At 52.1% G+C, this 20,669-nt stretch overlaps 1 protein-coding gene across 14 annotated transcripts in view; it reads left to right on the top strand.

The window, feature by feature from the left end:
- The window catches only part of EHMT1 (euchromatic histone lysine methyltransferase 1), a 169,602-nt gene that overhangs the window by 104,902 nt on the left and 44,031 nt on the right, over positions 1 to 20,669 (top strand). For 13 of the 14 annotated variants that reach the window (XM_045563188.1, XM_045563176.1, XM_045563183.1 and 10 more), the window contains 4 exons: positions 980 to 1,057; positions 2,701 to 2,821; positions 5,948 to 6,079; positions 11,248 to 11,393. In XM_045563188.1, the coding sequence (XP_045419144.1) occupies positions 980 to 1,057; positions 2,701 to 2,821; positions 5,948 to 6,079; positions 11,248 to 11,393 (477 nt within the window). The remainder of the gene's footprint in view (positions 1 to 979; positions 1,058 to 2,700; positions 2,822 to 5,947; positions 6,080 to 11,247; positions 11,394 to 20,669) is intronic. The other variant, XM_045563178.1, reaches the window with a different exon arrangement.

Below are 20,669 nucleotides of genomic sequence, written 5' to 3'. Positions count from 1 at the left end.
GGCTGTGGCGCCTGTGTGGGTGCTACCGGCGGGCGGCCCCATGGGAGAGGCGTTGCCCTTTGACCCGGGAGCTGCATATCCGAGAGCCCTGTGCAGGTGCAGCACCCGTCTGTGCTGGGAGTCCCGGCTTGTCTAGAGCACACGCTAAGTGTGTAGTCGCCCGGCATGTGGATTAGGGAACGCGGGGAACACGTGTGACCGCAGTGAAAGAGACCGCGTCCCTGCCTCAGGCAGTGGGTGGGCGTGGGGTGAGTGGGCACTCCCACAGGTTAGGGTCCTTGGCGCTGGACAGGCGTTCGCGTGTTACCTGTGCAGACAGAACAGGTGCATACAGCAGAATCAGCAGGTGTTCCTGTTCTGATGTGGACGGGATGCCAAGGCGTTTTTAATTAGAAGAACACGCAGTCACCAAACCAAACCGTGTTCAGTGCCGGCCACCTGTGCACAGACGTGCCCTCACCTGAGGCCCACGTGTGCCGGGACGCCGGCGAGGAGGTGGGGGCTCCGGGGGACGGCGATGCTGGGCGTGTGGGGAAGGTTTTGCACTGCATGTTCCTCTGAAAGTCTTTTTATGATTTGTGTATTTGTTTTGTTACTTTTTAATTGAATTCTCCCACATGTAAAACACACGGAGTGCACAGACCCGCCAGGGCACCCTGCTGGAGCGCACGCCGGGGCGGCCGCCGTCCTGTCCCAGCGAGCACGCGGCGCGGGCGCACACCTGTCCGGGGCGGGGTCTCTCGGGCAGCAGGAGCAGCAGCTCAGGCCGTGCCTGACTCTCCGCCTGGGTGGCACACGGTCACTCCGCAGCCACCCGGCCCGGCCCCTGGATGGGCAGGTCCCCTGGTGTGCATCCCCAACATGCACTGCTGCAGTGTTTTTAAAAATCTGTTTTGGATCCAATCATCTGCCACCAGGGAATCTCATTAGTTTTTATTTTCTGTTTGGTTTTCCGCCTCTGGACTGCGCGGCCGATCAGGTGGACGGGGAGTCTGAGGAGGAGCCAGAGTCCGCCGACACTGGGGAGGAAGAGGAAGGCGGTGACGAGTCTGACTTGGTGAGCGGCGCTGTGGTCCCGGCCTGGCAGAGTCGCATGAGGGAGGGCCGGGTGCAGGGCTGCCCGACTGGGAGCTGGGAGGTAGACCGGGGCGCGGAGGCCCTCAGGGACAGAGTGGCCCCACTTGCTGGCTGCCGGCGCGAGTGGTGTGGCCGCGGGGTGGCCGTGGGGTGGCAGCACGGGCAGCGTCGGGATTCTGCCGCTGTGGCTGAGGTGAGAGGGAGGGAGGCCGGCTCTGAGGGTGTTCTGGGTGGCGCAGACAGGACCACGGTTGGTCGGCCGCCACACAGCGGGGAGGGGGGGACGCTGAAGTCTGCTGATCCCAGTGGAGGGTCCAGATCTGAGTCGTGCACCCAGGTCTGCGGGAAGTGGGGAGCAGCGTGGAAGTGGGGAGCGGGGTGAGGCCCAGGCGAGGCTGAGGAGCTGCCCGCTGGCGAGGGCTGGACGGAGAACCAGCGGCTTATGACACTGGGAGGTCTCTGGGCCGCAGGGAGGGGGCTCAGGGGGCTGGGGGGCCTGAGAGACACTCCGAGGAGGGAGCAAGCAGTCCGAGGTCGGCTGGTCGAGTTGGGGAATGAGAGGGGGACACAGAAGGGGCTTGGTGACAAAGGGTCATTCCTGTGGCATGGTGGAGGGTAGTTGGGTTCAAGCAGCAGTAAACTTCGGGCACCGCGCTGTTCCTTCTGGAAGTTTTGCTGTGTGGGGAGCACAGCTGGAGCAGGGCTGTCTGTGACAGAGCTCCGACACCAGGGCTCGCGTGGGCGGCGGGCAGGGGCCCTGCTCCGTTGTGGGTGCGGCAGCCGTACTTGCCTTTGTGTCTGTGTAGCCGCGGCAGGAGGGAATTGCGAGGCCTCCTCACTCCAGCGCCAGGGTGTCCACCAGTGCGGAAGGGCTGGGCGTGCCCGCTGCACCTGTGAGCCTGGCACTCAGCGCCCTTTCTGCATCTGCGTCTGTTTTCCTTGTTTTTTATTTGTTTGTTTGTTTATTTTTGGAGGCAGGGTCTCACTCTGTCTCCCAGGCTGCAGTGCAGCAATGTGATCCCAGCTCGCTGCAGCCTCCAACTCCTGGGCTCAAGCATCCTCCTGCCTCAGCCTCCCGAGTGCTGGGACCACAGGCCATGCCACCATGCCGCATCTAGATTTTAGAAACAGATACTTCAAAAAACTTGAAATGTTATGAGTTAATAATTGCCTGTTTCCCTGTTCTGTACATAGATAATGAGTGTGGGTATAGATTCTGAGTCAGTTGAGGCACTGATTGCTCCTTTCTTGTGCACAGGACGAGTGGATGCATGTGATTAAATGTGGATTCTCTTCCTGAGCTTATGTATCTAGTTTCTGAATAGAACTTTCCAATCTATTCTTCTCTTTTGTGCCAAACTCAAATAAGATTTATAAATACCATTTTAATTTTCTTGGCTTTTTTGCATCTAAAAGACTGAGCTTAGGGAGATGTTTAGGGAACAGCATGGATATCTTTAAGAATGTAATCCAAAAAAATGTCTAAAAGCAAAATTAACCTTTTGGTTGAAGAATCAAGATATAGCAAGTATTTCACTTTGCAGAACAACAAAACTTGCAGTATGTTTGTTTTCAAGAGCTGCCTGTGCTCTGCTGCTCATGCACCCGCCTTTGGTTCTCCAGAGCTCTGAATCCAGCATCAAGAAGAAGTTTCTCAAGAGGAAAGGGAAGACCGACAGCCCCTGGGTCAAGCCCGCTAGGAAAAGGAGGCGGAGAAGCAGGAAGAAGCCCAGCAGCGCACTGGGTGAGCGCCGCGTGGCGCGGGCCGGGGGCCAGCCCGGGGTGTGGGCTTGGGGCTCTCAGGGGATTTCACTGGAAAAGAAGCCTCCACGGTTAAAAAAAAAATGTTCAGAAGGGCTTTGTTCGCAGCCCTCAGGTGACCTAGGTGGTTTCCTCCTGGCAGACCTGGTTGACGGTGGCCTCGTTGTCACGCTGAACCTCACAGGGTGACCAGGCACCGGGGGCCTGTGCCGACGTTTCCCAGGGTGCGGAGGAGGGAGGTCTGTGGCCCCGGTAGCTGCCCTCAGGGTCCTGAGCGGCCTGCGTCCTGGTCCACGTGGCGCCTCGGCCTTTGGTCAGAGTCCCCTGTTCCAGGAGTAATTCTGTGACTTACACGGTGAACGCGGGGAAGAAAAGCGTCCCTCCAACCCAGAGAGGCTGCGGCAGGTTTAGGGTGCCAGGGGTCATTTTTTTTACACCTTAATTGAGGTACAGTTGGCCTGTCATAAAACGCACATAAACAAACTCCCCGGTTTGATGAGTTTTAACATGTTTATAACCATGAAACCATCACCACGATCAATACTGTGAGCACTTTGTCACCCCAGACCCCTCCACTCAGGGGGAGTGTCCCTGGGGAGTGTCCATGCAGGTGGTCACCCTGCCCCCCCCAACTGCCCCTTCCTGCCCCCAGGCAGCCCCTGATCTGCTCTGATTTTACTGGTTGGTTAGCGCTTCCTAGTACTTCAGAGTAGTGGAGTCGCTCAGTGTGTTCTGTTCCCTGTGGCTGCTGGGACCACACAGGTAGTTTCAGCGCCATCGCACCGTTGTGTGTGTGGCTGGTTTCTTCCTGTTGTGGCCGTGCTCTGAGTGGCTGCACCATGGCTTGCGTATCCAGTCGCCTGTCGATGCACCGTTAGACTCTTTCTTGTCTCGGGCCGCTAGAAACAAAGCTGCTGTGAACACTGTGTGCCAGGCTCAGTCAAGCAGGTGCTTTGCTGCGTCTCGGGTGGGTACTTCGGAGTGGAAGAGCGGAGGGCAGGGGTACGTTCAGGTCTGTAGGAAGCTGCCAAACTGTTTCCCAGAGCGCTGGCCCTGGGTGACGATGCCCCTTCCGTGCAGGAGAGTTGCAGTTCTCCCGTGTCCTTGTCCACCGCTGTGCGGGTCAGTCCTTGGTTTCGGTGGTTCTGTGGCGTGTGTGGTGTGTGCGGTGTGTGCGCCTCGCCGGCAGGGAGATGGCGCTTCTCAGCCCCGCCTGCTCGCTCTCGGGACGCTTCTCTTCATCTCTTTTGCTTACTTTGTAAATCGGGTTGTTTTCATTAAGTTGTAGGAACTTTTAAAATACTATGGTTACAAGTCTTTTATCAGGTGGATGTTTTACGTGTATTTATACTTAGTCTGAGGCCTGCCTTTTCATTTTCTTAATGGTATGTTTAGAAGAGCAAAAGTATGAACATTTTATTAAAGTCTAATTTGTGAATTGTTTTCTTTTATGGTTCATACTTTTCTGCTCTAAGAAGTCTTTGACTAACCCAGGCACAGAGCTTTTGTCCCATGTTTTCTTCGTGAGCTTTCATGGTTTCAGTGCTTGCACGCAGGTGTCTGGCCCGCTTTGCACCCACGTTCCCAGGTGTAGGGTTGTGGCCAGCTCACTGGGCTGCAGGTGTAGACCTGCGATTGTTCCTGTTCCACTGGGTGAACTGGCTTTTCTTTCCCTGTGAATCACCCTGGGACCTTTGTAGATAGTCGGTGTCTGGGGCTGTTTCTGGACTTTGTAGTCTGTTCCGTTGTTTGTCCTTACACCAGCAGCACTTTGTTCTGTTGTTCAGTTATTTTGGCTCATCCTCTCGACCCCCAAGAGGCAGCTGTGCCCAGTCGCAGGGGCTCTGGGTTGTGGGTGAGCTGGTGCCTCCCTGGAACTTGCATCTGTTCCTTCAGTCCCGTTTCTCATTTCCTCAGCTTGTCCGCTGACGTCATAACTTGATATGGTTTTGCTGTTGGCCAACAAGAGGGTTTGCAGATCTGGGTCTAAAAGTTGTTTTGGGGGTAGAGATTTTGCCCTTGTGACCCTGGCTGTGATGTGTAAAATGCATGCTTTGAAATATTTACATGGGAGTTTGGATTTTATTTCTTTATGAATTTTATTTTTTATTTCTTTATTCTTTAAGTTTAAAATTGTACAGAGCACTCATGTTCTTCATATTGATACAACGTAATGATTTCTGAAAGATGGTTGATTCTTCCTGTCCGTCTAAGATCTAGGTGCCAAATCTGGCGTGAGTTAAAGACCAGGGATAACCTACCTCTCTGTGCTAGTGGCTCACTTCTTTCTGGTCACTGGAATAGTGTTGGTGACTTGCGTGGCAGCGTGGCTGTGAGGGCTGTTGTCTGCCCTGCGCTGGGTGAGAGGTCACCTGTTGCTAAGTGACCACGTCCTGGGCTTGGTGAACGCCCTTACAGTCACCCAGCCTTGGGCTGCTTTTCCTGGCCCTCCTGGGAAGTGCGTGAGGGCTGGGCTGCTGCCACTGCCACTCGTGTCCTCAAGGGCGGAGGAGGCCACGGGAGTGGTTGAACTTCCCACGCTGCTGAAGCCGGGAGCCCGCTGCCCCGTCAGCCTCCCGCTCCCTGGCACACTCCGATTTTACTGCCCTCCAGGGAGGGGCGCCCGTCCTGAACCGCCGTGTCCCTGGGGATCACGGGGCACTTGCCAGCCGACACCGTCTCCCAGGGACACAGCACCCTTGGGGCTTTCTCTGTAGCCACTCTATGTCCGCCAGTCCTTCAGATCTTCAAATGAGAATTTTCTGTTATTTTAGAGTGATTCACAGAACACAGGTTTACCACATTTTTATCCACTTCCTCAATCATCTGATCGGCTTTCATGTGGCTGCATATTTGCAGAGGAAGACGTGTTGACGCGGTAGCATCTTTGTTTTTCTTGACACAGCCCCCGTGTCCCGTGACTACCACGTAGGGGCGGCAGTGAGCCACGGGACGGCTGACTGGGACTGGGACGTCCTGAGTGACAGTGGGTTTCCGTCTGTCTTTGCAGACGGCCCAGAGCCGGCCCGTGTCCTGGGGCTTGGCTGCCCGTCCTCTGGGCGGGTGGGTCTCTGCGCAGTGACTCACGGTCTGTGCGTTTTGCATCTAGGTTCTGAGGCTTATAAGTCGTCTTCGGGAAGCACAGAGCCCACGGCGCCAGGCGGCAGCACAGGGTATGTGGAAGTTTCTCTGGACTCCCTGGAGCTGCGCGTCAAAGGGATCCTGTCCTCGGGAGCTGAAGGTGAGTGCCGTGTTGCGCCCGCGGCCGGGCACCATCCTGGTTCTCTGTCCGCTAGCCGGGTGCCCCCTGGTGGGTGCTAGTGGGAAATTTGGGCACACATGTCACTTAAAGGTGACCGCGTAGGCGTGGTACAGAGCGCCTGTGCTGTGCCTCAGAGCATTCAAGTCGGAAGCAGAAGTCCTGGAAGCCCCCCGGGGGGAGGTGGGACGCACCCCAGGCAGGCGCAGTGTGTGCTGGTCGTCTCCCTTCGCTCTCCGCAGGGGCCCTGGGGAGGAGGCACTCCTCTGCCTGGCTGTGTCTCGGGTGTGCACGGGGACAGGACTTTGGGGACTGGTCTCCAGCGTGGACCCTGAGTGGAAAATGTCTTCTGGGTAGTGTTGAGCTGTCAGTTCTCGGGCACGTTCCCTGAGGGATGAGATACAGCTGCTGCGCTGTCCTCGTGCCTGAAAGTCCCAGGCGCACCGGCGGCTCCCGAGGAAGTTCCTGTGCCCGTTGTTAACGCTCACTCGCCCTTTTCTCTGTCAGCTGTTCTTCCTGAGCCACTGAAAAGCTTGTGTCATGGTACCGTGTACCGCACCCTGCCTTCCTCGCTGGTGTGTCGCGTGCTCCTTGGTGTGAGAGCTCTTTCTGAACCGCTTACTCTGTTCCATTGATTCCCTTATTCGTGGACCAGCATTACAACATTTACAGATCTGCTTCAACACCTAGTGAGGCAAATACCCTCCATTCTTATTTTTCAAAATGCTTGTGTTGGTTTTGGTTGTTTTTTTTAAAAAAACCTCTTCTATCCAAATTTGAAGTAATTTTCTTAAAATTTCGCTTAACACCTTCCCCCCATCCTCCTGGGATGTTGTTTGGAACTGCGTTGTGTTTATAAACACACTGCATCTCTCCATGTATTTAAGGCTCCTCTTACAGCCCCTAATACAGTGTCAGAATTTGCTTTGCGCAAGAACCACACTTCTCTTGCTAAGACCGTTCTTGAGTATCTTATGTTTGTCACTATTATAAATGATATTTTTTTCTGTTATATTTTCCTATTGAAATGCATATTTCAATAGGAAACATTTATTTTTGTACCTTTGCCTTGGATACAGCCAATTTACTGAGCTTATTTATTAATTATAAAACAATTGCTACCAAACTTGTCTGCACTTTAGAATCACTTTTAGGGATCTTTACAAATTCCAAAATCTAGGACACACCCGAGAACAACTAACTCATAGCCTCTGGGTTGAGGCTCAGGCAGCTAGAGTTTTTGACCTTCCCCATGTGGATGTCAATGAGTAGATAGATTTGAGAACCTCTATTCTAAAGGATTTTCCGCCAGTTCTTTGGGTTTTTGAGGAATGTAATCTTATCATTTGCAAATAACTATAGTTTATCTTTTCATTCATTTATAATCATTGTATCTTTTTTTCATGTTTTATTGTATTACCTAGAATTTTTCAGACAATGTTAAGTAACAGTAAAAACAAACATCTACCAAAAAAACCCCTTGTATTAATGGCAGGTAACCAATATCTGTTTGATCGTTGGAAGATGTATCTGAAGCATAATATGGGAACATTTGTGATCCCACAGTGTTGACGTTCCACGCGGACCTTGCACTGGGGGGTTGTGGGTGGACGCTGGGCTTAATGGATCATTTTAAAAATGACAAATAGGCAGCTTTTTAGGGTTTTGAACACTAGGCGAGGTTTGATTCACCTGTGTAATTTAAGAAATCGTATCTTTAGCTTAAGACACAAACTCTAGGCTTGTCCATCAGAGAAACAATGATATTTTTCCTTCCTGCACCACCAAATGGAGCAGAAGCACCCACCTCTTGAACATGGCGAAGTCCTTGGCAAAGTCACCGCGCCTGCTTTCTTGGTTAAGTGTAACACTGTGTATTTAAGTTTTTTAAACTTGCTTTTAGATTTGGGGGTATCAGGAAGTTATAGGTTTGGTTGTGAACAGGAAATAGTATTTCGTTTTATCAAATCCACTCCTCTGGTGACCTTGGGCTTGCTGAGTGACGGGAGCGTGAGGTGGCACAGAGGGCCCTGCGGCCTGTGGGCGTTTCTGCTCCGTCTGTGGCAAGAGCAGCTGAGGAGTCGCTGTGGAGGGTCTCCCAGAAGTCTCTTCCGTGCCTGGTCAGCACTGACTGACCTGCGGAGCCGACAGGACAGAAGCAGCAGCATTGCTCTCTTGCTTGCGGCCAGGCACCTGGAGCTGGGCAGGAGAGTGGAGGGCCAGGCTTCCTGGGGACAGAGGCAGCGCGCCTCAGACAGGACAGGTGCACGTGGCCAGCGGGCTGCGGACGGCTCTGGTGGTGGCCCAGGAGGGTCCAGGCTGAGCCTTGGACCCAGGAGAGTCTCTGCACGGAGATGGGACGCCTGCCGTTGGCACTTCGTCCCTCCTCGCTGCCTCTGCCCCCGCTCGCCCAGCCCAGGCCGAGGGACGGGAGGCTGGGCGGGGGTGGCAGTGTGGGCGGGAGGAGAGTCCCTGGGATCCTCCCCTTGCTGTCCCTGCAGACTCCCCACTGTGGGAGCACAGCCCAGGCCCAAGGGGACGGCGTTGCCTGAGTGTCAGAGCCTGGTCTCGCCCGCGTCACCTCAGCCTGCTGAGGATGCTGCCCCGACAGCTGCTTTGTGCAGTTCGTGTCTGTTTCCTCGTTTGTAAAATCGCATCGCTAAGCAGGATGTCTCAGAAGCCCTCCCAGTTCTCACCTAGTGACAGTCCCGACTTGAATTTTACCTCCTCGTTTTCCTGACCTTCCCGGGTGCGGGCGACCCGAGCAGAGGCTGGTGGGCCGGGCGGCAGGAGAGCGTCGCCACCATGGCGAGGTGGGTGCGGTCGTGAGCCTCCTCCCTGCGGGGGCCGCCGCTCTGCCGTCCCCATGTGTCACACCGACGGCCACGCGAGGAAAAACAGTTTTTTTCCTTGGGGCCACAGTGTTTTATTATGAAAACAGAATAAAAGCTTCGAAAACAAAACGATCCTTTCTAATTTAATGAAAAATTTGTTACTTTTTATTGTTTTCTGTGCATGAGTTATATGCAACTTGAAAAATAGTTCTTATAGCTCCCAAGGTAGAGACGTGTGAGTTACATGTGCTTTGCAAGGCCCTGGGGTCAGAACTGGTGTGAGTTAAATACGACTCATGTATCAGTTACTGTGTTATTGGCCCTTTGCACGGATCCAGGTTCCGTCCTGGCTGTGACTAGTGTCAGGTTCCAGACGGGCTAGAGATGAGCAGAGTGGCTGACTCCGCATGGGTGTTGTTCAGAGGTAAACTGAGGCACAAACAACAGTTCGTGAATGAGGCAGCCCCACACCAGAAGTGATTTGGGAGCTCCACCAGGGGAGCCCCAGGGGAGGCTGTCCCCAGGCAACATGGAGGTAAAGCAGAGCAGACGTGAGCTTGGCCAGGGAGGCACAGCTGCCTTGGCTGTCCGCTGTACCCTCCCTGGTGTGTGTCGCTTGGCTGCTTCCGACTGGTTGAGTGTAAGTTTCATGTTTCTTTAATGCAGACGTTTGCAAGAAATAGCGCACAGTTTCATTTACGTTTCCAAATCAAGCAAGGTCAGGGCAGCCTCCTTGGCTTGCCTGGCTTTGTCTTCCTTTTGATTTACTTTAACAGTATATTTTTTAGATGTGGAAACACGAGTTAATTATTTTTAATTATTATTATTTTTTTTGAGACAGAGTGTCACTTTGTTGCCCGGGCTAGAGTGCCGTGGCGTCAGCCCAGCTCACAGCAACCTCAAACTCCTGGGCTCAAGCGATCCTCCTGCCTCAGCCTCCCGAGTAGCTGGGACTACAGGCATGCGCCACCATGCCCAGCTAATTTTTCTATATATATTTTTAGCTGTCCATATAATTTCTTTCTACTTTTAGTAGAGATGGGATCTCACTCTTGCTCAGGCTGGTATCAAACTCCTGAGTTCAAACAATCCGCCCGCCTTGGCCTCCCAGAGTGCTAGGATTACAAGCGTGAGCCACCGCGCCCGGCCTCGAGTTAATTATTTTTAATGGAGGGAGGTCAATAGTGAGTGTTTGAAGCACTTGTTCACCTTGTGCTTCTCCTTTGTTTCACAAGGGAGAGAGTGTGGAACGCCGCCTGGCTTCCTGTGGGAGCGGCAGCCGCTACTTGGGTCCAAGGGTCTTCCTGGTGGCCACCGGCTGCCCGCCTGGCACCAGCCCTGCTCCCAGCGCCGCCCCCTCAGTGCTCTGGGGGTGATTCCTGCTGTCACTGCCAGTAACTTCTTTAGCCCTGATTATCCTCTAGTTTATTTTTTTTTTAATTTTCCCCAACTCTTCTCTCAGCCTAATAAATGGGCTCTTTGGACTGTCGTCGTAAGTAGGTGAGTGATACTCTAGGAAACAAATAAGCCACTCTTTTTTTTTTTTTTTTTTTTTTTTTTTTGAGACAGAGTCTTGCTCTGTTGCCCGGGCTAGAGTGAGTGCCGTGGCGTCAGCTTAGCTCACAGCAACCTCAAACTCCTGGGCTCAAGCAATCCTACTGCCTCAGCCTCCCGAGTAGCTGGGACTACAGGCATGCGCCACCATGCCCGGCTAATTTTTTTTCTATATATATTTTTAGTTGGCCAGCTAATTTCTTTCTATTTTTAGTAGAGACGGGGTCTCGCTCTTCCTCAGGCTGGTCTCGAACTCCTGAGCTCCAGCGATCCACCCGCCTCGGCCTCCCAGAGCGCTAGGATTACAGGCGTGAGTCATCGTGCCCGGCCAATAAGCCACTCTTAAAGCCTTACAAATTGAAAACATTTTTTGATAGCTGCAAGTCTAAAACCAAGTGAGGAAAACAAGGTCTCAATGTGTAGTGAATGCTTTTTTGTGTGGAAACCAAAAGATTTAGCAGCTGCTGCTGAAGGTGCAGCCTCTGTGTTTTGAGCCTAGGCCCTGGGTCCGAGAACACAGATTACCAAGCACCTCTCGTGCCCCGGCGGGCAGCGTGTTAGCTGGAGACATGCAGGCGGCCGTGCTGTGCCCTCGGCTGTGCCGGGTGTTCGGTGGGCACTGGACGCTTCCCGCCATGCAGTGCCATTTGCCGTGTTTATTTCCTTGCACACGAGATCACTGTCAAGACTATAATTGATCGCTTTCTGGACAGTTCTTTCGAGGTCAGGATTGCTTGCGCTGACGTGTGTCTGTAACGTTAGGGCTGGCCGACGGTCCGGACGCGCCGGAGACGGACGGCCTCCAGGAAGTGCCTCTCTGCAGCTGCCGGATGGAAACGCCGAAGAGCCGAGAGATCAGCACCCTGGCCAACAACCAGTGCATGGCTACCGAGAGTGTGGACCATGAAGTAAGCCGTTTATTTTCACTTACACAACAAGAAATTAGCCCTGCCCCGGGGAGCCGCAGACACCCCCTCCATGGGCCGCGCAGCCAGGGACGCTGAGCAGCCTGTGCCCAGAGCCAGCCGCGCAAATGCCAGTGAGGTAGCTGCAGGTGGCAAAGCCAAGCACAGGGCCGAGGCGTGTTCGAAGGGAAGATGGTGTGCAGGCTGTGTCTGAATACAAGTGGCCTGTTGTTTCCTTTACGATCATGCTTTTGTAAAGGTGGTCCTACTCCGCTGTGGGGCGGGCAGTGGCTGGGTAGAGACGGGACAGTTGTGCCAAGGTGAGCCTGCGCCCCGCCACGCGCTCCCTCTGGAACAGGACAGGAGGGACAGGCAGAGCACAGAGGGAGTTCGCGATTTCTGAGTCTCTCCAATTCTTTTTGACAAGATTTCTTTTAGCCCTCGAGCCACTGGGCCGTGGCTGGCCGTGGGGAGGGGCTGAGCAGAGGCTTGTCGGCGTGAGGCCGGGAGATACGCCACCCCCGCGGCCACACGAGCTTTGTGTGTGCCAGGGACGAGGTCACACAGGTGCTCTGAGTTCTGTCCGCGTCCCGATGCGGGTGTCTGGCCGCCATTCCTGGGCAATCTTGTCTTTTTGGTCAGTGGAGCCGTCCTCATCAGCACAGTTGTTGAGTGTAACCTGTAAGTTGTAGCAATAGTGAGGCACTGACTCCAGCAACAGCTCACAGTGCTCCCCGTGCGCCAGGCCCTGTGCCGAGGCTCCGCCCACCTGGCTGCTCTGGTCTTCGTGGCAGCCCTGCCAGGGAGGGCAGAGAGGTCGGGCGGGTGTCCAGAGTCCTGGCTCCCAGCGGCGCAGGCAGGGCTGGAGGTCGGGGAGCGTGGGCCGTGCCGGGGGTTGGGCTGGGAGGATCCAGCCCAGCCAGGGCTGCCCTGGGGGTCCGGCGGTGCAGCTCTGCCTGCAGCCCCTACCCCGGTGTCCGGTTCCCGGCCAGCAGATCTCGCCTGGCTGGAATTTCACTTTTCTCCTGATGCTGCGGGTCCAGGGCCCAGCCTTGGAGGACCGCGGGCTTCCTCGTTTCTCCTCCAACGTGGCGTGCGGCTCAGAAGTTTATTTCCTACGTGAACTGAACGTCCGTGGTTCAGGTGTGCGGCACCCACTCTGACTCGGACGCCAGCGTCGCTCCGCCCGCCCCGGCCTGGCTGGATGACCCACCTCGGCGGTTCTCACCCCTAGCACGTGTGGCCGGCGGGTCCCCCCTCTGAAACATGCATGTCACCTGCCACATACTCTGTCACACTTGACCTCGCCACGGAATCCTTTACTTTTTTGAAAGAGCGTTTTAAAACGAAAAAGCAGAACGTAGCCTTTGCGGCCCCCCAGTGCTTTCTCTCAGCCTCCTGTCCTGTCTTGGTCTTGAGCTACTGGGTTAAACTCTGTTTTACCACCACGTATCTCAGTATGTATTTCTGTTAAGAAAAAACATTTTCTCACATAACAGCAGTGCATTTTCACAAGTAACAAAAAGAACAGTACTTTCCTGTTATTACGTAGTGCCTAGTCCATAGTTCAATGACTGTCAAAAGAAATGCCTCTTGCTTTTTTTCTCTAATTGGATCCAAGTGGGTTCTGCTCGTTAAGCTTGTTGCAGTGTCTTTAGTCTCTCATGTCGCCTTTGACCCAGAACATCCCTCTGCTTCCCCTTCCTCCCGCTGAAGCTGGACGGCAGGTCCTGGATTTAGCTGGTGGCTTTCTTGCTGTGTTATGTAAGTCGTTTCTCTAGTTCCTGTGGCCTGGAAGTTAGATCTGAAGCCTTGGGTAGGTTCAGGCACCTAAGGTTTTTATTTTATGATTTGGTTGTGGCAGGCTGCTCTGGGGGGGCTCCAGGAGGTAGGGGTGGTGCCGAGGTGAATCCGGGAGTTTGCAGCGGCCACCCCTCCCTCCCTCCCTCACCTGCCTTTGCCCGTGACTACCTCCTGAATCCAGGTTTTCATCACAAGTTGCAAAATAGTGACTTTGCAATTCTGTCGTTCCTCCTGCAGCCACATACTAGAATTCTTTGATAGAGGAAACGTTCCCTTACCTGCTAGGGCTCTTTGGTGCTTCAGAAATAGGTCTTATCACGACGGGCAGAGTAAATAGCTACTGATTTCTCCTTTCGGAGGAGCAAACCGGTGCTCCCTCAACCCCCGGTGTCCAAGGCTCGGCTTTACTCCTCTGTGTCCTCTCCACCTCCCTGTCTGCCTTTGGCGTTCCTAGCACTCATGGTCTTTTCTATATTGAATGTGTTGTAAACTTTTTTCTTAAAAATTAAACATAAATCCAGAACATCATACAAAACAAAGGTTGGGCTTTACGAATCACCTGAGGTGAACTCTGGTAACCACCACTGAGGTCCAGAAGTAGAACTTCGCCGTTTTTCTCTGCCCTGTTCCCACCCATGGGTTTCCTCCTCACCCGCCATGCGTGGCGCTGCCTCCCCCGCCCCTTGGCCCCTCCCCTCGCGGCCCCCAGCCCCTGGGCAGTGTGGACTCCACCCTGCGGTCCCGGCTCAGTGGAGCTCTGTGCTCCCGCAGAACTGTTGCTGGGTGCAGAGACCGCGCGGGCTCAGTTCCCTCCCCCTCCCCTGTGCAAGACTCTCGGGGCACACAGTGGCCTGTTGTCCCTCTTTTCCTGACGTCAGCCACTGTTATTCACTGGAAGTTTCAAAATGGTCTCATCCTATGATTTATGGTTCATTTATTGGTTGGAAAGGTTTTATAAAGAGACAGGTCTTGGCTACCATTTTAATAGCCAGTAGTACAGCTCAAATGGAAAGACGGGATCAATGATGGCTTCTTTCCCTGTGCTTATCAGTCTTTATGATACGGAATTGGTTCTCTGTCATCTTCTGAGATGACAGAGATTCAGCAATTCTGAGATTGAGCAATTCTTTCTTGTAAACGTCACTGTGAACTTGTGTATTTAGACATATTTGTGTCCCTGTTACTGCCGTGTGTTGGGCCCACAGGACGCCTTCGTGTTGAACTCTGTCGTGGGGTCGGGAAGACCAGACTGTCTTTATGATGATACTGAGAAGCTATGTTCCTTTTCGTAGAGCGTGTAGTGGAGTTTGTAGTTTTGTATGCTGGGAAGATCCGCGTAACTCAGTGAGCTGCTAATTTCCAGTGTCGCAAAACCAAGCAAGGGTAAAAGACCCATTCAAAGTGCAAGAAAGAACGATGGATTTTAAGGCAATTGTACTACAAGTTTGTTGATAATGCTTTTGAGATTCTGTATTGCCACAAATCTTTAAGAAACTACCACTTGTTGAGTTTTGGTGTAGTTTCAAACAAGAATATCCGTGATTATCTGCTTGGAGTGAAGAAGCAGGTATGAGAATCAGCTGTATTAAACTGGACATTAAAGAATTCTGCAACTGTTGTAAAACAGTGCTGCTCATTAACATTTTTGTGTTTTGAAAAATAGATTTGCATTAAAATATATTCTTTTTTGTTAACATGTGATAGGTTTATTGCTGTTTTTACCTTGTTTTATTTTGTTTTTTGTTTTTAGAGACGGAGTCTTGCTCTGTTGCCCAGGCTGGAGTGCAGTGGTGCAATCATAGCTCACTGCAGCCCCCACTCCCAGGTTCAAATGACCGTCCTGCCTGGGCCTCCCAAAGTGCTGGGATAACGAGCGCACACCACCACGCCTGGCTAATTGTTTTTCCATTTTTTGTAGAGACAGAGTCTTGCTATGTTGCCAGGCTGGTCTTAAACTCCTGGCCTCAAGCGACCCTTGCACCTCAGCCTCCCAAAGTGCTGGGATTACAGACGTGATCCGCTGCTCCCAGCCCAGTTTATTGCTGTTTTTAAATGCATATTTTTAAATTTTCTGTATTTTAATCTCAAATATGGTAAATATCAATACAATAACCTACTTAAACAAAACCTCTTTGGGACCCTCAATAATTTTTAAGAGTTATAAGAAGACCCTCACACCAGAGGTCTTGAGAACTGCTAGACCAGACCTGAGCTCTATCTGGACAGTCCCCCCCCACCGCCGACGGGCCTGTTTGTTCCTTTGGCTTCTACCGTCCCTGTTCTGTCCCCATCAGCTTCTCCTGCGCTGGTGGGCCCCAACAGGTGAGCTCTGAGAGCTCCTGGAGGCCGGGCTGCACCAACCCTGCAGGTCCCGCCCCACAGCCCGGCTGCCCTGCTCTGCCCCCCGGGGCGGCGCCCGCGGGTGTCGTGTGCTCCCCGCTCAGTGCTCCTCCTCCCGCCCTGACACCCACGTCCTCCTCTCACGGCGGGAGGGTTTGTCTCTGCCCACCGGCTGGCGGCGTGGTTTTGTTACAGATGTTGTCTGTGGGTTTGGTTTTGCTGCCCAGTCGATCCTCTGCTTTGTGTGGGATTCCAGGAGGTGCTGAGGCCTCCGCTGTCTTCCCAGAAGGGTGTCTCTGTGGTGTTCGGCCTGTTCCGCTTGGCCAGAAGCGGACCTTCTCCTTTCTGTTTGTTTTCAGCCAGGTTTATGGGGCATAGTTCACACACAGTGAGTATCACCGCTGTTTGTGTACAGTTCTGTACGTCGCGACAAATGCGCATGGTTCTGTGGCCACCGGCACAGTCAGGACCCAGGTGTTCAGGTCTCTGACCCTTGTCTGTCCGTTTGTTGTGTCTGCTGCCGAGGGAGGAGTATTGAAGTCTCCAGCTGCAGTGGGGTGTGTTGAGTGACCTTTCAGATCTGTCAGTTTTTGCCGAATTGTTCTGTAGCTCTGTTGTGAGACGTGTGTACACTCTGGTGAGTGACTCCCGTTGTCTCTGTGCAATGTCCCTGTCCCCACTCAAACCGCTTACTCTGAAGGCTGCTCTGTCTGATAGTAACATGCTGCTCAGCTTTCTTTTGATTAATTTTGGACGGTACATCTTTTTCCAGCCTTTTACTTTTAACCTATCTTTAAATTTAAAATGAGTCTCCTGCAGACAGCGTGTCCTTGCATTTGCTCCTTCATGTAATGCAGTCACGTGCTGCCTGACGGTGCTTCTGTCACTGAGTGGCCCCATATGTGACAGTGTCCCTGAGACCGTAATGTATGTCGAATGTCCCTTACTTGAAATGCTTTGGCCCAGAGTGTCTCAGATGTTCGGGTTTGGAATGCTCAGCCTCCAGTGTGTGAACATGGTACCTTTTCTGTGTTTGCATGTGTTTAGACACACAGACACTTCCCGTTGTGTTACAGTCACCTGCCGTGTACGGTGTAGCCCCAGGCTGCGTGAGTTTGTAGTCCAGGAGAAACAGGCAGCGTGAAACTCACGTGCAGGCTGGACCACATAGGTTCGCAGACTCTGATGTTCTCACAACGAAGTCGCCTAATGGTGTAATTCTCAAGACATACCCTGTTACCTGATACATGATTGTATGACAATTTCTGTTCTTTAAGTTGGTGTGTTTAGATCATCTTCATGTAACGTAATTATTAATACAGCTGGATTACAATCTAACTTCTTAATAGTTTTTTATTTATGCTGTCTGTTACTCCTTTTTTCTTCATTTTATGCCTTCTTTTGGATTGAAATTTTGTATGATTCCAGCTTATCCCAATATTGGCTTTATTATTTATACCTTTTAAAAATATTTTTAGTGGTTGCCCTGGAGTATACAAGGCACATCTTTATCACAACCTACCTTCGATTAATACCATGTCACTACACATACAGTGTAAGACTCTTGCAGTGGTGTGGTTCCAAATCCTCCCTCGCGTTTTGTCCTACATTTTAATTTTGTATGTGCTAAAACCCCACTGTATATTGCTATAATTTTTATTTGTAGTTACTTTTTTTTTTTTTTTGAGACAGTGTGTTGCTTTGTTGCTCTGGCTAGAGTGAATGCTGTGGCGTCAGCCTAGCTCACAGCAACCTCAGACTCCTGGGCTTAAGCGATCCTCTTGCCTCAGCCTCCCGAGTAGCTGGGACTACAGGCATGTGCCACCATGCCCGGCTAATTTTTTCTATATATAAATTAGTTGGCCAGATAATTTCTTTCTATTTTTAGTAGAGACGGGGTCTTGCTCTTGCTCATGCTGGTTTCGAACTCCTGACCTTGAGCAATCCACCCTCCTCAGCCTCCCAGAGTGCTTGGATTACAGGCGTGAGCCACCGCGCCCGGCCTGTAGTTACTTTTTAAATTGATTAAACATAACAGTAGTCTGAACCTTCACCTTAAATATATCCAGAGGTCTCTATTTCTTTGTTTATGTCCAAATTCCTGTCTGGTGTTATAGTACCTGTGCCCGAAGACCTTCCGTTACCTGTTCTCTTTTTTTTTTGATGGCACAAGTCTGCTGATGATGAATTCTTTCAGCTTCTGTTTGTTTGCCTTAATTTTTCAAAGATATTTTTATGGATATAGAATTCTAGGCTGACAGTTTCTGCTTCCCCCCAGCCCTTAGAGATGGAACTCCAGTGTTGTCCGCACAGCTTTTTCAGAGAAGTTGGCTGTAATTCTTACCTTCGTTCCTTTGCGTATGCTGTGTCTTTTTTCTCTGGCTGCCCCCAAGATTTTCTGTTTATCTTTGGCTTTCGCTGGTTTAAAAATGATGTGCGTAAGTGTAGTAGCTTTGTTGTTTTGTTTTGCTTTTTCAGTGTTTATCCTGTGTAGGTTTTGTCTGAGCTTCTTGGGTCTTTGGTTTGATGCCTGCTGATTCTTAGGAAATTCTTGGCCGCTAGTGCTTTTCTTCTTCAGCCTTGTGCTTTTCTTCCTTCCTTTTCTGGGATTCTGGTTACACTGATTAAACTGTTTGACGTTGTTTCGTAGCTCTTTGATGCTCTGCTCTTTTTTTCTCTTTTCATTTTAGGTATAGATTTATATTGGCTTTTTTTTTCAAATTCACTGATTCTTTTTTCTTCCTTGTTGAGTATGCTTAAGGGCCAGTCAAAGGCATTTGTCTCTGTTACTGTGTTTTGTGATTTCTAGCATTTACGTTGACTTTCTTAAAATTCCCAGTCTGTAATTCATTTCACTCATCTCTGAGTCTGCTTCTGCTGCTGGTTTTTTCTCTGGACAGTGGGTTCAGATTCCTCTGGAGCAAGGCTTCTCCGCCTCAGTACCGTTGATATTTTGGACCCAATCTTTGGGGGAAGGGGGCTGTCCTGCGCTTTGTTGAATATTTAGCATTTCTGGTCTCTACCCACTAGATGTTAGTTACATCACCTATTTATAGCAACCGTAAATGTCTCCATATGTTGCCAAATGCCCCTGGGAGGTTGAGGGGGGCAAATTGTCCCCCGTGGAGAATCACTGCTCTGTTGTCACCTTGTCCTTAGACCAGTGCACTGGGTGGTGGCTGCGTGGTAGCAGTAGTTCCTTGTGCTCCTGCCTCGCCCCTGGCTTTCTGCCTTTCCTGCGTGCCTCCACTTCAGTGAGGGAGGGAGGGTTCTCTCCGTGTTCTTGCCCCCCATGGGAGGTCACTGCTGCGTGTTACCCAGTGCTGGGCCAGCCTGGCCATGGGGCCTCCGTCCTCCCGGAGCCAGTCCTCGGCAGGCCCTGTGCGCCTGGGTCTGTCCTTCCTGCCCGTGGCAGGGAAACGCAGTCTCGCGTCGGGGATGGGCCTCCCCACCGCCCTCCGGGTGTAGGAGGCCTCAGCCATCTCCCTGCAGGGTCCTGGGCCCAGAACTATTTACTGCCCTGCACTGGGAGCAGGGGGTTCGATTGTAGCCCTTCCCTCAGTCATCGTAGGTTCTTACCTGTGCCCTGGTTTGGCTTCCCCTCCTGGCTCCTCTGTTCAGTGAGGGAGGAGGGTCCACGTGGGCTCTAGGGCGGCTTCCCTGGGTCTGAACCTGCCCTGCCGCCTGTGAGCACCCAGTGCGAGCTGAGGGGGGCTGGCAGGAAGCGCTGAGCACCCAGTGCGAGCTGAGGGGGGCCGGCAGGGAGCGCTGGTGTCCGGGGCTGTGGCTCCCCGCGGCTTGTGGCTGCCGTGGCAACATGCACAGCCCAGCTGTGGTCTGCGCTGATTGCATTTCTCCCCTCCCTTCCACCTGTCGCCCAGGCTGGAGTGCAGTGGCATCATCACAGCTCACTGATCCTCCTGCCTCAGCCTCCCACAGTGCTGGGGTTACAGGTGTGAGCCACCACACCTGGCCTGTCCTGTCTTTTTTCCCAGCCCTAACTAGATTCCATTGTCATTCATGTGAAGGACTCTTCCCAGAACACCCACTTCCTTGATCCTCCTGCCTCCTGCCTGGAGCCCCTCGGTCCCCAGCCCTCCTGTCTCCATCTCCCAGGTCGCACAGACAAAGTCACACACCTCTGTCGTCTTCACAGTGACATAAGCAATGCGTGCTCACTGTAAAACACTCAGACACTGCATACATGCACGAATAGAAAGTGTCAGTCACCTCTAATTCCAAAACTGAGGAAATCAGTCTTCGTATTTTTTATGTCCTTCCAGACCTATGTCTATGCTACATTGAATTTTTTTTTAAAGAAAACTTATTTTTTCCTTTAAATATTGTAAACATTTTTCAAAATCAGTAGCCATGGATGGTTTAGGTCCACGGGTCTTGACCAGGGTCCACAGCAGAAGCAGTTGGTGGTGTGTGGGGTGGGGTGGGGTGGGGGGTCAGGGTATGCATGCCCTGGTCCTACGCCTTTCAGTTTTTGTTTCATAGACACGGGGTGATGCCCAGACTGTCTTTAAAAAAAAAAAAAAAAGACTCCTGGATGATTCTCATACAGTCTCCTCTGGGCATCAGCGATGTCCTCGTGGGTTTCACAAGTATATCACTAATGCCACCCAGGCACGTCCTGTGGTCACTGTTCTGTAGATTGACATGTTGGTTGTTTGTATTCTGTTGCTGCAAATGCTGCGTCTTTGCAGATACGTGCTTGTGCACTTACTCAGGCAGCCCTTAAAAGAAGAAGACGCATTTGTAAGCTTTTGCCTTCCTTTCTCCAAAGCGCTTGCGGCGGAGCTTGCGCAGGGCTCAGTGTTCGGTGTGTCCGTTCCTGCAGACCCCAGGGACCCCAGCCTGCTCCTGCCACCGGCTGACGATGACATTGCCCCAGGCAGAGGGGAGGAATGCGTAGGCTTTTCACAGTGCATTTCTTTCATTAGCAAGAAGTTCAAACTTTTCATCATGTGTTTTGGGGGCATTTGTAGCTCTTCTGTGAATTAACAATAAAAATAAGCAGAGGCTTATTTTTCTGTTGGGCTGTTTTTTGCTTCTCGTGGGCTGTCGGAGATCTTTACGCAGCAAACCAGTAACCTTTGTGTGGCGCGTGGCAGAGCACAGCAGCGTCCA

Source organism: Lemur catta, chromosome 10 (genome assembly GCF_020740605.2).
Source record: "Lemur catta isolate mLemCat1 chromosome 10, mLemCat1.pri, whole genome shotgun sequence".
Lineage (NCBI taxonomy): Eukaryota > Metazoa > Chordata > Mammalia > Primates > Lemuridae > Lemur > Lemur catta.
Note: the sequence above shows the minus strand (reverse complement) of the source record. Positions and strands in the feature narration are given on the sequence as shown.